This window comes from Xenopus tropicalis, chromosome 9 (assembly GCF_000004195.4).
Source record: "Xenopus tropicalis strain Nigerian chromosome 9, UCB_Xtro_10.0, whole genome shotgun sequence".
Lineage (NCBI taxonomy): Eukaryota > Metazoa > Chordata > Amphibia > Anura > Pipidae > Xenopus > Xenopus tropicalis.
In genome coordinates this window covers 64,359,946-64,375,967 of record NC_030685.2, presented here as the reverse complement: position 1 = coordinate 64,375,967, position 16,022 = coordinate 64,359,946, and the positions used below count along the sequence as shown (strand labels likewise).

The 16,022-nt window shown below is 38.2% G+C and overlaps 1 protein-coding gene across 4 annotated transcripts in view; it reads left to right on the top strand.

The window, feature by feature from the left end:
* The window catches only part of atf2 (activating transcription factor 2), a 54,954-nt gene extending 42,231 nt beyond the window's left edge, over window positions 1-12,723 (top strand). For all 4 annotated transcript variants that reach the window (XM_018097560.2, XM_018097558.2, XM_018097559.2 and 1 more), the window contains 2 exons: window positions 2,896-3,001; window positions 10,301-12,723. In XM_018097560.2, coding sequence (XP_017953049.2) covers window positions 2,896-3,001; window positions 10,301-10,524 — 330 coding nt within the window. In that variant the 3' untranslated portion in view covers window positions 10,525-12,723. The remainder of the gene's footprint in view (window positions 1-2,895; window positions 3,002-10,300) is intronic.
* The last annotated feature ends 3,299 nt before the right edge of the window (window positions 12,724-16,022 follow it).

The window sequence follows — 16,022 nt, the reverse complement described above, 5'->3', positions numbered from 1 at the left end:
GGCTCCTGTAGCTGATTGCACAAACCCTTTTTGCTTTAAGCATTATACAAATGTAAGTCCAATAGAACCGAGGGACATTATAATTGATAGTCAAAATACTTGTGACTGGTCCACCATGATTGCATTTGGTGCATCGTTGGGTAGAATACTGCCCATTGCACAGAACAGTACATTTTGCATTATGTGGCTCCTTTTATAAATGCCTTACCTTGGCTTCCCTTGGCTTGCAGTGTGGTCGTTTTAATTAAGAAAATGTCCCTGCAATTACTCATCTAACAGAAAACAATGGGTTCCTTTAAGCAAAATTTGTTTTAGCAGGCTTCCAAATTCAGTCCATTATGTATAAAAGGTACAAGTCTCTAATAAAGCAAAGGGCTTTTGCTGTGTAAGGGTGGGAGACTAATCTCCTGAGCAAATCCCTTCCTCAGGCCATTTGCTGCAGTGCATGTGGGGGTCCATTGACTGGAGAGGGGAGCTGTGTTTCTGCTGTGGGAGGTAAAAATAATAGGGGGGATAAAATGTCATCTGCAGGCTTACTTCTCTGCTTCCAAAGCATAAGGCATAGACAGGGTGACGGACAGGAAAACCATTTTCATCCATTGGTTTGGTCAGTATCTGTACACCCCAGGGTGCGCTGTGATTTGCTTATGGCTGGAATCCAGCAAGGCTACACAAATAGCACCATCCACAAGCACCAGAATATACATTTATTGAGGTAATCAATAAATATGTTTAGGACAACAATTGTGATCTCCATATCACCCCCACTTAGCCTTTATATGTAAGTATAAACAAGCTACACATTTCCTTACTAGTCTGATTTACAGAACAAAAAAGCTTTGCTCTCCAATTTATTTGCATGTTGCCAAGAGAAGCAAAGGGAATTATAAGCCCTATCCAAATAACAATAGTGTGAACACAACATAATATTGAGATAAAATCACTGGGTACTTTTGTTCGTGCTTTCATAAATTTTAATTATTCTCAAACACACCGTTCAGTCTCTGCAGTCTGTTTCGCTCTCAATGGTTTGTGCCATCTCCTGTAATGATTTACCTTCAGTTTGCAGCCAGTTTTCAACAGCTCATAAACATTTTATACGAAAATTAACCCATTGGAGCTGTGCCATATTTGCCCTATTAAAAATAACTTTTCCTTTGAAATTCCCCATAATAATTGCATACCAGGGTATGTTGTGCAGGCCCATAAGGTGTTAACCAGCATGGAATTTATTGGTGGTTAGTTAGAAATTCTCAGAATTACTAGTTATTAAACCTACAGTAAGACATTCTGAAGAAAGACCCAACAGTTTACTGGACTAAACCCCTCTAGCTGCCTTCCTGTATCACACTGATTGCTGCCCATGTCAAGGTCTGGAATCTCCAAAATATGTTCTTTTTGATTGTAGGGCCCATCAGTCCTATTTTTACTCTGTAAGACCCCTGTTTATTATAAATTAATGTAATGTAATTTTTAAATAAATTATGACATATATACGGTACTTGTATAGTAGGTGTATTTCTGTAGATAACTACCTACCTACAGAAATACAGACTTCCACTACCAGAAGTCTGCTTCTTTATAAAGTAAAAAGTTTAAGGCAACATTCTGTCTGGGTCTAGGGCTTCTTATCAAGACTAGGACTGAAAGATCAATAAGAACAAAGTAATCTTTCCTGGATATGCCCACTTTGAGGTTGGCGATAAAGATCCTCAGACCCTTGGGCCAAACGGTCAGATATAGAAACCGCCGGGGCAAGGACCGTATTAACGGGACCCATGGAATATTTATACCTGCCGATGGACATCTGACTGATTTTGGGCCAGATATCAGTCGGGTGGGCCCGTCTGAGGACCCCATACACAGGCCGATAAACTGCTGACCATCAGCAGCTTTTATTGGCCATGTATGGCTACTTAAGACTGGGTCTGAATTCTTAACTGGCCCCAATGTCCAAGTATTATTTCTCTGCCTTAAAAAGAATTTAGAAAGACTTAGAAAGGTACTTCTTTTTAAAGTATCTATATACAGTAGTGTTTAGGGTTTTTGGTTTATTGCACCTACGAGGCCTGTACGGTGGTACAATGGTTAGTGCTGCTATTGTCTGCAAGGAGTTTGTATATCCTCCCCAAGCTTGCATGGATTTCCTTCAGGTTCTCTGCTGTCCACCTTTGCTCCAGAAACATACAGGCAGGTTAATTGGCTCCTGATAAAAATGACCATAGTGTGTGTGACTGTAAAGGTGCCAATACACGTGAAGATTGGCTCGCTTGGCGAGGTCGCCAAGCAAGCGGATCTTCACCTAATATCCCCACCTACGGGTGGGCGGTATCAGGAAACATGTAGGCTAATTCAATAGTTTTATAATGGCAGCAATGGGGCAGTCGGTTCGATCCGACTGAATCTTTTAACCTGCCCGATCGATATCTGGCCAATTTCAGGCCAGATAGCAGTCGGGTATGGCCGTCGTTTCTGCCCCTACACAGGCCGATAAGCTGCTGAATCGGTCCAAGGGACCGATATCGGCAGCTACAATCGGCCCGTGTATGGGGACCTTAATAGGGACTTAGACTGTAAGCTCAACTGGGGCAGGGACTGATGAATAATCCCTGTAAAACGCAGTAGAAAACGTCCTAGAAATAAAGAATAATTATAGCAATAAAGTACATTTAAATGCATGTGATACTACTCTGTACATACATACAATATTTACTATATTTATACTATGTTTTATACAGCACTTTATATTTTGCATATTTTTAAAATACGTCACAAATACCGCGCAGTTAAGTTGCTGCCTTTAAGTGCATAGCCCACTACTGTTATTGCTTTGCTCTGAACTTTGAGGATTTGTTCCAGTTGGTTCTAAACAGAAAGTTTCCCCTTTACCTCCAGAATGAAGTCACCCTGCTGAGAAATGAAGTGGCGCAGCTGAAACAGCTTCTTCTGGCTCATAAAGATTGCCCTGTAACCGCGATGCAGAAGAAATCTGGCTATCATAGTGAGTAATGTTCCATTACCCATGGCCTTGGGCTACATCAGTGAAATACTGCCAAAATGAACCGTGCTACCATTAATATCACAGTCACACACACACACATACACACTCTCTTAGTGTTTAAAATAAAATAATGAAAATAAGGCAAGGTTATTGCTGGATAAGCTAGGAGAGCATTTAATAAAATTATTTTCCACATTCCTTTATGAGAAATTAATCTCACCACACATGATTAAGTTCAGTGCAGGTTTGTGCTGCATGGAAGGAAACATTTGAGATTTTTTTTAAAGAAATGGGTTATATTGGTTGCTATCCTTTAGCAAATGCAATTATAACACCTCTGTATGTTTATTGTATGTAACTGGTGCAGTCGGCATCTCCACTGCAGCCAGAATATCCACTGGAGAAAAATGTAAAGCGACAAAGAGTGCCAGTGGGGTCTGCTGTATTTACACCTTTTAGACTTTAACCCTTTCTAATCAAATCAAATATTTTATACCCTGCTAGTTATCCAACATCCTTGCCTTCATTTCATTATTTTTTCTGTCCTAACTTTCTAAAAAGTATTAATGCTGCTTGCCTATTTTGTATTGATAGTTTTGCATATATTTGCCTTCTTATGCACAGCTGTGGGATCTATTATTTGGAATGCTTAAGACCTGAGGTTTTCTACAAAAATGATCTTTCTATAATTTGTATCCATACCTGAAGTCTACTAAATAAAAAATTGAAAAGGATTTACTGCCACCAACATGAGTTTATGCTATATTAGCATCAAGTATTAGGTAGTTAAAATTACTGAGAAAAACTAAATCTTTTTTTTATTTAAATATAGCTCTGAAGCATTTGTTTCTGTGTTTCCTCCGGTACATTCCTTTGTTTTCTGCCACAAGGAAGTGCAAAAACAAATGCGCCCCGTACTTACACAGGCACAGTAGGAAAAATAGGGTGCATTTGTTCCTGCGCTGTCCTGTGGTCGAACGCAGAGGAATGCACTGAAGGCAAGTGCAAAAGCAACTGCTTAAGAGCACAAGCCCTTAGAGCTTTCTGTATAATGGGTTTCAAGATAATAGATCCCATAACTGTATATTAAAGAGCCAGATGACTATTGCTAGTGTAGAGAAAGGGGGTTCGCCTACCTGTGGAACATATATATATATATATATATATATATATATATATATATATACTGTTCAGAAACCTTGGGTTTTCTGGATAATGGATCTAGTTGGGATCAAGTACAAGGCATTGTTTTATTATTACAGAGAAAAAGGAAATCAGTTTTAAAAATGTGAATTATTGGATTAAAATGGAGTCCATGTGAGATGACCTTCCTGTAATTCAGAGCTTACTGGATAATGCATTTATGGATAACATATCCCATACTTGTGTATGTATATAGCATGTTGAGGCCTATTTATTAACCTTAAAGGGCTTGCCCCACCAAAAGGGCAGGCTAATAGAGCTCACACTCCGGTTGGGGAATACAATAGTCTTTTTTTTTTTTTTTTTTTTTTTTAAGAAAAAGTCCCCTGCAGTGCTAGGCTATTGGCACAGGGAGCTCAGGGTGTGGGCAGCCATGTTGTGGGACTCGCATGCACATAATGAGTAAGTGCCACAACTTGCTCATTATGATGTAGGCACATCCACCGCTCCTATGTCATACACATGCAAGAGGGGAGCTTGGCTCGTTATTCCCATGTTGTATCTGCTCTTTACAGTGTGAATGAGCTTTTCTGAGTGAAACCCCCAACAATTGTGTTGTGTTAATTTGAATACACTGTTGTTAGGATTTAACTATTGGGTCTGGAACAAGGGGTAAAAAGAAGAGGCACATGCTTAGTGCACAGTGATTGGGCGCTAGCATGTACAGTACCTCTTCTGTCTGCCTACCCCTAGTTTTGTATCTAAGAGGCAATGCTGAGCTCTAGCACCCACCCAATAGTTAAGTTCCAACGACAGTGTATTCAAATTAACACAACACAATTGTTGGGGGTTTCACCCACCAAATCATTTAAGTCCCAACAACAGTGCCCTGGGTGAGAGAAAGGGAGACTGAGCTGACTGAGCATCCACAGTCGTAGGGGGACACAGACTGCAGGGTTTGCTTCCTACATTTCACATATAAATTCATGCTCCACGTCAGCTACGAGGTGGGAGAGCAGGGGGGACAATGTGGATTTATATGTGAGGGGTCGGGGGGACGCATCAGGGTAGAGGGAAGACACGTCAGGACAAGGGGGCCCTTACAGCTTGGCCTGGCACTGCTGCATCGAGCTCTGACATCCCATTGTACAGAATGATGGGCCAATTGCTCTAACCAACTGACACCTTGATCCAAGCAGGACTTGTTTTGGTAAATGCATGCAGCCCATTAAAGGCTTTCCTGTGAAGAAACTGAATTAATAGCTAATAACTGAATCCATCTGGATTTTAAATTAATCTGCCCCTCCGTTAATGTTATATTCAAGGAGTGGCTGAAATAGTGGCAAGTCCACAATAAAAAAAAAAATCGAAGAAGCCATGTTTATTAATAACCTGTAATGTCATTTACCTCTTCAGCATTTTAAAAGTTAATTGTGTTTTTTTTCTGCTCTCTTTCCTTTTTTTTGGCTGTGTTATACAGTATATCAAGCAGCTGCCGCTGTAGAATAAATGGCCAATTTTGTCCCTGCTACACAAATTTGTAACAAATAACAAAGCTGGGAATGCATTAGGCAGCATTCATAATATATAACAGCAGCTTTCTCCTTTATGATTTAATGATATTCCAGGATATTTGTAAATGTGAAGATTGTTTCTGCCATATGCAGCCACTTCATTTTAATTTGCCAGTGTCAGTAATTCGGGAGGATAAAGAAACATTTTGAATTGCAGGCAAACAGTTCCTCAGGTGCTCGCGATAAAACTTAATAGCTTCCATCTTTACTTGCAGTCATTCTAAGCTGCTTTATCAGAGCAGGCAATATTTTTTAATTTAAAAGAATTGAGAAGTCAATGGAACTTTCTGTCGCTATATATATTTAGAGCGCTGATTTTTGTCATTTCTGAGCTGATAAATCTTACTCGGTGGATGCAAAGGCATTTGACAGGGTAGAGAATAACATTTTGTGGTAAATTGGAACGGCATAGGCATATGCTGGAGATAGGTATTAACAATGATTGCTGCATGGATGAGGTTATTATGCTTCTCATCTGATAAACCCACACAATGGAGAATGGATGCTTCCAGGAATGAGCAGAGCATGTATTGTTCCATGGAAGCAGCTTTCATTTACCCCCCCACCCACCCACCATGCTGTGTGTACTTATGATAGACTATATTAAATGTGCTTTATAGAACTCTGCAGCAGTATGTGATGTCACGTTATCTTGTTATTACCACATGCAGTCTCCTGACTTTATATCTGGCTAAAGGTTAGTATGTATATATTACTGTCTTTATCATAAGTCACACCTTGCCTAGGTCTTTATCTCCAATGAGATTTTGGCAAGTTGTATATAGAAGAAGTTGTTTTAATTGATCTTGAAAGGCCTTTCTAAATTAACCACAAATCTAAGCTGTAATTAACTTGCCTTGTTAAAGAATAACTAAAGAATCTGCCTAGAAATGCTGTAGTTTTACACTGAAGTAGAAATGCTGTAGTTTTACACTGAAGTAGAAATGCTGTAGTTTTACACTGAAGTAGAAATGCTGTAGTTTTACACTGAAGTAGAAATGCTGTAGTTTTACACTGAAGTAGAAATGCTGTAGTTTTACACTGAAGTAGAAATGCTGTAGTTTTACACTGAAGTAGAAATGCTGTAGTTTTACACTGAAGTAGAAATGCTGTAGTTTTACACAGAAGTAGAAATGCTGTAGTTTTACACTGACGTTACTGTACAAGCCCCGAGGTTCAGCAGGACTGTAACAGTAAAAGATTTTTAACTCCCCATCTAGGATTTTGTCAGGCTCGTCTAGAACGCTAGTAGCACTGCACATGCTCAGTATGCTCCGTGCTTCTGTGTACAGGTATGGGATCCATTATCCAGGAGCCAGTTATGCTGTTAAGTAAGGCTTGTCTTGGGCACCCTGGTGTGGTTGACTCATTATTAATGACTCAAGTGCAGAACAAACATTCTGTGCTGCCAAGTAATGTGAATATGAATTAATTACAAATCTGCATTGTATTGTAACATTTATATTTTATATATTGTGCATCAGCCCCTAAGCTCAGGTAAGTGACAGCAGCACAGAGCATGTGCAGGGAATCAGCAGAAAAGAAGATGGGGAGCTACTGGGGCATCTTTGGGGGCACAGATGTTCTCTGCTAAAGGGCTGTGGTTGCCTTGGGCTGGTACAGAAGTCCAAAGGTCTTGCACAGCTAGGCTTTGTCATTGTTGATCAATAAAAATTATTGAGACAGGTGTTGAAATAACCTGGATGTAATTTAAAATGGAGGTAAATGACGCTCAAAGGCTCAAGCTGGCCATACACGCACCAATATTAACATATATTTGGTGCGTGTATGGCGGGACAAAAGATTTTGAGCATAATCTGCGTTTAGAGCTGAATCGTCAGATAGGGGTAGAATCCCTATTGTTTCTACCTCCATATCTGACAATTCAGTTCTGAACGTCAGGGTGGGAATGGTCTTTCCTGCAAAAGATCGTAATTCTAAGGTGTATGGCCACCTGTAGACACTTAGAAACTGAGCTGCACTGATGAAGCCTATTGGATGAGCAATGAGCCAAAAGTTAGATTCGTACATACAGAGCACAGTTCAACAAGTTCATCATAAATTTTACCAATGGTTTGGCAGCTTTTGGAGATCAGATCACTTTTATTGTATGTATTTTACCTTATGGTTCTTAGCACTCAGTGCTTACCTTGCAAATATATATATATAATGTTCAGTTCCTGAACGAAAGTTCCAATCAGGAACTGAAACCTTGGACTGAATAAACCTCATAACCTCATTTTTATTTTTACATCATGATTTTATGTGCAAATCCCTGTGAGTGCCAATATATATATTTAATTTATGGACAAACAATCCCTGTTTTGCTTAAAGGGGGCCATTGCTTGGTAGCTTAATGCACAGAATGTCTTAATGTCCTATAAATATATATATTGTGAGTGCAGAGGATCTTTTGTTGTTGTGTATAATATTATCAGACAAGCACACCCTTTAAAATAATGTTTTATGCCTTTTAATAGAGGCTTACAAAGTTTTTAAAGGTGTACTGGCCATTTTTAAAATTTCAGATTTTTAAAATTAATATTCTTTTTTCTGTTATAATAAAGCAGTACCTTGTATTTGATGCCAACTAAGATATAATTAATCCTTATTGTATGCAAAACAATCCTATTGGGTTTATTTAATATTAGAATTATTTTTTTAGTAGATTTAAGAGTATTCTGGATAATGAGTCCTATACTACAGTCTATACAGTAGATATATATAAATATATTTATATATATATAAACACACACACATTGTATATTTGGCTATACTTGTCTTTAAGCAACATACTTTTGGACATTAAACACTACCTTAAATATATCTATTACCTATTTTCTTAAATACCATTACATTGCACTGATATATTTTCACTGGCTGAACAATAAAAATGACAGAATTAATAGTCAGATTTAGTGCGGGAGATTTTTTTTTTTTTTTTTTTACACACTGAGCTCAATTAATGTGTGAATGCGTGGAACAGCTGGTGATATTTAGACTCTAAATATTGCTTATTCTCCAGGGTGCACATCATTAGAGTCAGGTGCTGCCATTATCAGTCGCTTCACTTAATGGATAAGCAGACGCACGAGGAGGAAAACTCGTTTTTATTATTTGCAGCAGAAGAATTCCAGGATTTGTGTTTTCTACCAGTTTTAATTAATGCAAAATGAAGATTGTTTACATGTGAAATTGTCCCGGACAGCGAGTCTATCACCTTTTCTCTATTTATAGCTTAGTAAATGAGCAGCGAGCCTCGCCGTTAATAAACAGGAGCACCTTGTATTATTTTAATGGGAAAACTTTGAAGTTAACAATGATGATTACATAAAATATAGCTTTGTTGTGTTGAGATCCAAAAAAAAAAAAAAGCTCCAATCAGACGCATTTGCTGTGTTCCGTACAGCTTTCCGTCGCTGCCAGCCAGGCCCTGCCCACTGCCACATCACCACATTTTCAGGCCAGAAGCATTGGAAAGAGGGAAGAGAAGCAGCATATTATATAAAGGTTAATTAATACCCTCCAAACATGGGAGCTATTTATTGCGCCAAGCATCATGCATTGACTTGTCACCAGGCAGCAGCTTTAATATAATGACCAAAAACGGATTAATGTTTTCGCATATTAAGATGCTGGAAATTTTTTTTTTTCTACTTGGGGAACGTGTTTCCTTGTATGTGGGAAACGTGTTTCCTAGTATTGGCTACAAAGCAGTAGTTTTGTCAAGCTTTATGGATAGGATTCTAGATTTGACTCTGAATCTGAACAGTAGTCTTCTAAGTTCATATGGGGACGAGTTACCCTTTATCTTTGTTATGAGGTTAAAGCCCCCTGCTTTGTTCCTAGATTTGTTCCGGTATCTTTAAGTTCTACAGTTCTTACAGTTCTACAGGTAAATGTGATCATACCAATTACCTCTGGTATAATTTCATAGCAGCAATTTACCATTCACTAATAATACCACTGTAAGTGGCCTTTTGGGTTTAGCTCCCCTTTAACGTTGGGCTGCCACCTGGGAGTATACGGTGGGTGCTGCCAGATCAGCGTTCCTGAAAGAGGGATTTATGAAACTGGGACTAAATATTGTAAACTGTTTTATTCATTATTAATACTTCTGTGAATTCCTTTTCTTTTGTTCTTCTGATTGTAAGTGCCGTGATGATCAGTTGGCCAATGACACACAAGCTTTACATCACAGCATGGCCTTAGTCAACCCAATTAGCTCTGCTCGTATTGATGGTAGTTGAGCACACCAGATGCACAACAGGTTTGAGCCCTTAGTCTGTCCTTTTGTACAACTGTCCCAGCATTCCTTGACAGCCAGGGACTGATCCCTGGTCCCAGGTTTACTAGAAGAAGTTATACATTTCATGAGGTGCACAATCCTATAGCCTTGAAATGAAAATCCCAGATTTTGCTACCAGCATTAGATTTGATTGGCTTCATTCAAGGGCCTTCCCGGTGGCTGGTGCCTTTCTCAACAATACAGGGGCAGGAAGCAACCCCAGGACAATCCAGTTTATGTAAATTTCTAACTTCCTGTATTTCACCTTGCCTGTTCTTTCTTTTAATGCAACAGATGCTGAAAAAGATGAGAGCTCAGAAGACCTCTCCGTTCCTAGCAGCCCTCAGATGGAAGCAATCCAACACAGCTCAGTCAGCACTTCCAACGGCGTCAGCTCTACATCTATGGCCGAAGCAATAGCCACGTCAGTTCTCTCCCAGATGGCCGACCAGAGTACAGAACCAGCAGTCTCTCAAGTTGTAATGGCTCCGCCTCCTGCCCAGTCATCAGGAAGTTGATTAAAACACCTCTGTGGCATCAGGGCTTAGTAGTCACCATTGACTTTAGGGGGCAAACCATTGAAAGGCCAATCTTTATTCTAAAGGTTGCGAAAGCCTTGTTGTTGTGGGTTTTTTTTATTTGTTTTGTTTATTTTTGTGTTTTTATTTTAACAAAAACCACTGAAGAGCAGGTCCTACTCTTGTTCAGGAAGATTATTATTCTTTTTGGAAAAAAATATGTACTGGTCTCTGTCCCTAATCATACACACTGTTCCAGTAGGGCAAGAGACACTTTGCAATGTGATACTCTTGTTTTAGGAGATATCACAGTGACCTTTTAAAATCTCATTGTAGAGGTTGTGCTATGAATGCTTTGTGACATTTATACCAAAGTTCTGCCTAGTCCCTTGTGACCTTCTCGGCAAGGTCATAACGCACTAAGCAGGAGCGGAAAAAAGACAAGATCTTTTTTGCTTTTAATCTTTTTTTGCCTTTATTTTGCACATTTGAAGGAGGAGAATCTTGGGGGCAGAATTTCATAAATGTATTTATATATATATTTGTTTTCTGTAAGCTATTTTGTTTTATTCTCTTATGTCTAATTGAAACTGCACAAGTTATAGCCGACATCCTACGAACTTTCTATAGGTCGGTCACCTCACTTCAGAACTGTAATATATAAAAAAAAAAAAGGAAACTGTTTGCTCTTTATTTGCAAGAAGATGTAGTAAAAGTGCAATTCTTTCATTTTAGTGCTTTATTTGGGCAAGCCTTTCTAAAATTAGTGAAAACCCCATACTGTGCAGTGTTAGTTTGCTAGTAACTGAGTAGAATAGTTTTTTGAAAATCTGCATATTTATGTGCTTTCACTAGCGTCCCAATCGGCCATATTCCCATGAGGGATGACTGCCAGTAAAAAAAATATGTACAAACGCTAACATTGGACAACTCAAAACATATTTTGCCATTGTGTTTGCGAGCTACCTTGTACTGAATTATTGTGTAAGCAACGTCATATTTCAGTAGCAAAATTTTGATACCTTTCTTGTGGAGAAACAAATCAGTATATATATATATATATCTTGCAAAGGTTAATATAATGTGAGTGTGCATCCAGGGTAGCAGGGGGGGTGGGGGGGTGGAAAAGGGATCATAGGGGGTGAGAATGGATCCGTAGTTTTCCAGCAAACTATGCTTGAATGTTTTAAAGATGCCTTCGATGTTCCGCTGGTTTATAGCAGATTGCAGATCATACAAGGAAAATCTTCTGTATGTTATTTGCTAACTTAACATTCCATGATGTCGTCTATGAGCGTGGAGCTGATTGTAGGGTACACATTCTCACTGTCCGCTCGAACGCCGGATATTGAGTCTTCTCGACGTGCCATTGTCTATTCTGATTCAACATGCAATATTTCAAAGTAGTCTCACTATAGAAAAGCAAGTGTTTACATGGTTGTTGAACCACATCTCTCTTACAGGATTTAAAAAAGCTTATTTGCAACAATGCTCTTTTTTTTTTTTTTTCCTGTCTATAATCCAAAACACTCATGAATTACTCAGCAAATAAATATATATATTTTAATCTAAATTAAATAATTTATTGGGTATTTTAGACTGAAAAAAAAGTTTAAAAAAGAAGTCCATCTATTAAGCTGTCCATATATGAGTTAATCAGAAATGATCTTATTTGAGGACAATGCACTACATTTCTTTTTTTCTCTAAACAATCCCTGCCAGGGATATTCAGCACGTTAAACACAGATTAACCTCTGTGGTACAAAATGTGAATTCTGCAGGACAGCTTTAGCTTCATGTTAAAGGGGGGGGGGTTGCAATTAACTAATAATTAGAAAGAAAAATATTCCTGGCGATAATGCAAAGTATGTTCGTTTTTATTTATACATTTCAATGTTTTTTTTATTTATTATGAAATGATTTCAACTTGTAAATGAATCTCGTGACTTGTAAGTGTGAAGAGAAAATGTTCATGGTGAATGATTAATGATCAAATTTTGCAAAAAAAAAAAAAAATGGGAATTTGTGTTCAGCCAATAAGGAAACTGAATGGTTATACAATTTCTGAGTCTCAACTTTGTCACTGTCTGTATGTCACCCTTTCAGATCTTTGGATTTAGCATTTCACAGACTGTACAGTTTCATTTCCAGTACAGTTTGCATGAGAAAATCATGTATGAAATAAAATCTATTATTTAACTTTGGTTATTTTTATTGACTTGCAGATTCTCTTTCTTTTCTTTAAAGGTTGCCTTTGTCCTGGAAGAAAGAACATATAAAATAATTAAGAAAGCTATTGGTCTGTTTAAGTGTAGGATTTATTATGCAGCAGATACAACAGGTGACTTTTTATCATATTTTAGTTACAGTATCCAGGTACACTAACACTCATACCCTTGGTAATATTAGCTCAATTGTTATTCATCTAACATAACCAATCGTACTAATGGTGAACACACAATACCGTGCACTCTAAAAAGCTATTTTTTTTTAGTTGGGATCTTACCATCATTATTTCAATGTAGATGCATAAGCTATTACTGTGTTCCTGCAAAGCTAGAAATAGTCACATACCTGCTACTTGTGAGGGTGGCCATGTTGGGTGACACATGGGCAAATAATGAGTCCCCTACCTCACTTGTGTGCATTTGTATGATGTAAGAGCAGTGGATATTCCCCACCCTTTATGTCGACCTGGGGCACTTGCTTATTATGTGCAAGTGTGTGCCCCCACATGGATGCCTGCACTGGAAGGGTGGCTTGGTGCCTGCAAGGAGAATTCTTTGGAAAAAACTATTGTTCCCCCAAACCAGAGTGTCTGTTAGCTCTCACTTCCAGTGGGGGAAGCAATTTTTAGATGATAGGTGCCTTTTGAATTTGCTTCCATACTAATTTTTTTACTGTCATAAAGCCTAACAGGCACTAGCAGGGGGAATAGAAGGGTTTGTTTAGATAATTCTCCAACTTGATCTGGAAAGGTTGATTTGGCAGCTTACATCGACCCTTAAATAAAAAAACAGAATAATTGTAATGCCAAGCATCATACAAAAAACAGTAGGTGTTTTAGTGACTATATACAGGTATGGGATCCATTATCCCGAAAGCTGTTATCCAGAATGTTCCAAATTACAGAAAGACCATATCCCATAGACTTGATTTTAATTAAATACATTTTTTAAAAATCATTTTCTTTTTCTCTGCAATAATATAACAGTACCTTATTCATGATCCCAACTAAGATATAATTACTCCTTATTGGAGGCAAAACAATTCTGCTAGGTTTATTTATGGAGATCCAAATTACAGAAAGCCCCAGGTCCCGAGCATTCCAGATAACAGGTTCCATACTATATATTGTGTGGGTACTTTACATAGGACTGAAATTCACAGATATCACTAACAAGGAAGAAACATAATCTGAGCATAAAGATATCCTGTCATTACTGCAGTCAGCAATTACTCCAAAGTTTCTAATTCAGCAGAGATTCGCATTATAGCAAATGTGATTTATAAGCCATTCCACTATAATGGGCTTAGTTATAAATACACTGTAAAACTGTTGAACCTGCAAATGTCTATGAAGTGATCTCCTTATCCAGAAAGACTTATCAGGAAAAGTGGCACAACTAACAATTGCCAAAGAAACTTAAGCTGGCCATACACATTCAGATTTTAGTCTTCTTGTGAACATTTAGATTTCGGTCGTACGTTTAAATACAACGATCTGAAACTAACATTCAGACTGAAATTGTAAAATAAAGCCCTTAAAATACAAATTAGAGGATGTTTTGAACATGAAATAGATGGCAGACACCAACTGTATGAAAGTGACTTCCATTGTAGGTCCCCCAAGGATATTGTCCGATACACAATACATGCTCGGATTTTATCGTTCTCGGACCAAAATTTTCTAACCTGTCTGATCTACTAAATGACCGATCGCCATTGTATGAAAATTATCGGGACAATACTAGGTTTTGTATGATTTTATTGGTACGTGTATGGCCTGCTTTAGAGAAAATACCCATTAGGCAGGAAAATGTACCTAGTAGGAGCCCAGTATCTATGCAAAGCCTGAGGTATTGGAAGTCGTCATTAGAAGGTTCAAAAAAAATAAACATGGCTCTGGAATAGATGTTCAAATTCATGGTCATATTTTAGACACCCTTTCTAAGATGTAACTCTTGTGCAATATCATTCTAGATATCAGTAGTAAAGCTGATTAGTATGAATATTAAATGGGGCAGGTTTTTAGTAGGATATTTAGCAAATGGTGAACTCAAACTTTTACCCATTGATAAATACACTTCTAAAAATCCATTAGGAATCAATGAGAGTGGGTGAATTTTTCACTAATTTCACACAGTGATAAATCTTCTCCATAGACTGCAATGTCATATCAGGAGTAAAGATGGTCTTTCTGCAGGATTTGGTCAAGTAGCAATCCAAGCTATAATAATCTGTTACATATGGTGGAAGATTGTTTACTCAGAATAATCCATCCCATTTAGCAGCCTGTTAGCTGTCAGCCTATTTGCTGTCTGAGCACCTGTAATGTTGGAAAACATGCAAATTTAAGGTCTGGCCCCTAAAAAATGTGTAAAACACCATAACCACAATGCATTCTGTGGAAATTCTGCAATGTTTATGCAATGTAAAGTTTGCCGCAAGTTTGGTCATCGCTAAATATAACTTGAATTCTCTTTAAATTCTGCTAATTCTCTTTAAATTCTGATAATAGAGATTTCCTGGCTGAATTTATATGGTTTTTCTTGACTCATTTTACTGTTGGGGGATAGAAATAGTGACATGGTGTAAGGGGTTAGTGGAGGTGTCAGAGACCCTTGCCATCTTTAATAAATGATGCAAATAAGAGCCCAAGCACCTGGAGAGAGAGGAGAAGGGGGCAGTCAAGTCTTTGCTCCAGAACCAGGGACTTTGTCAAGAAATATGTCAGGGAAGCAGAAAATTTCCAAACAGATGAACAATGTCAGACAATTTTACAGTTCTTTCAACCAGAAATATTCCCTTTCCTCTGTTTGCTGCCTCCAAAACAAAATCAAGGGCAACTCTCCAGGATGGGTTCAGAGCATAAAATGTCATTCCCATATTGGGTATAAAGTTGGGTTGGGATTGAGAGTATAAACTATATATAGACTTATATCTTGATGTTTCATCCTTTTCTCTTGTTAGCGGTGTTCCAAGAAGGCATCCACACCCTATGGGCAGAGTCCCCAGCTTAGGGCCATCAGGCTACAGGGACTACCCAGGAACAGGCCAGACCAGGCATGAGAAACAGCTGGATGACAAGCTGTGGAGTACAGGTTAATATTTTGGAACCTAGGTGAAAAACAAATTATTCATGAATCATTGCTCTTAGTGTCTGTTTTGCGAAAGAGCAAAAAAAAACAATTTACACTTTCTATGATAGCAATCATTAATGTAGGGTCACAGGATGCAAGGCTTTTATTGGACAGGAGCTGGGGTAGTTAGCATTA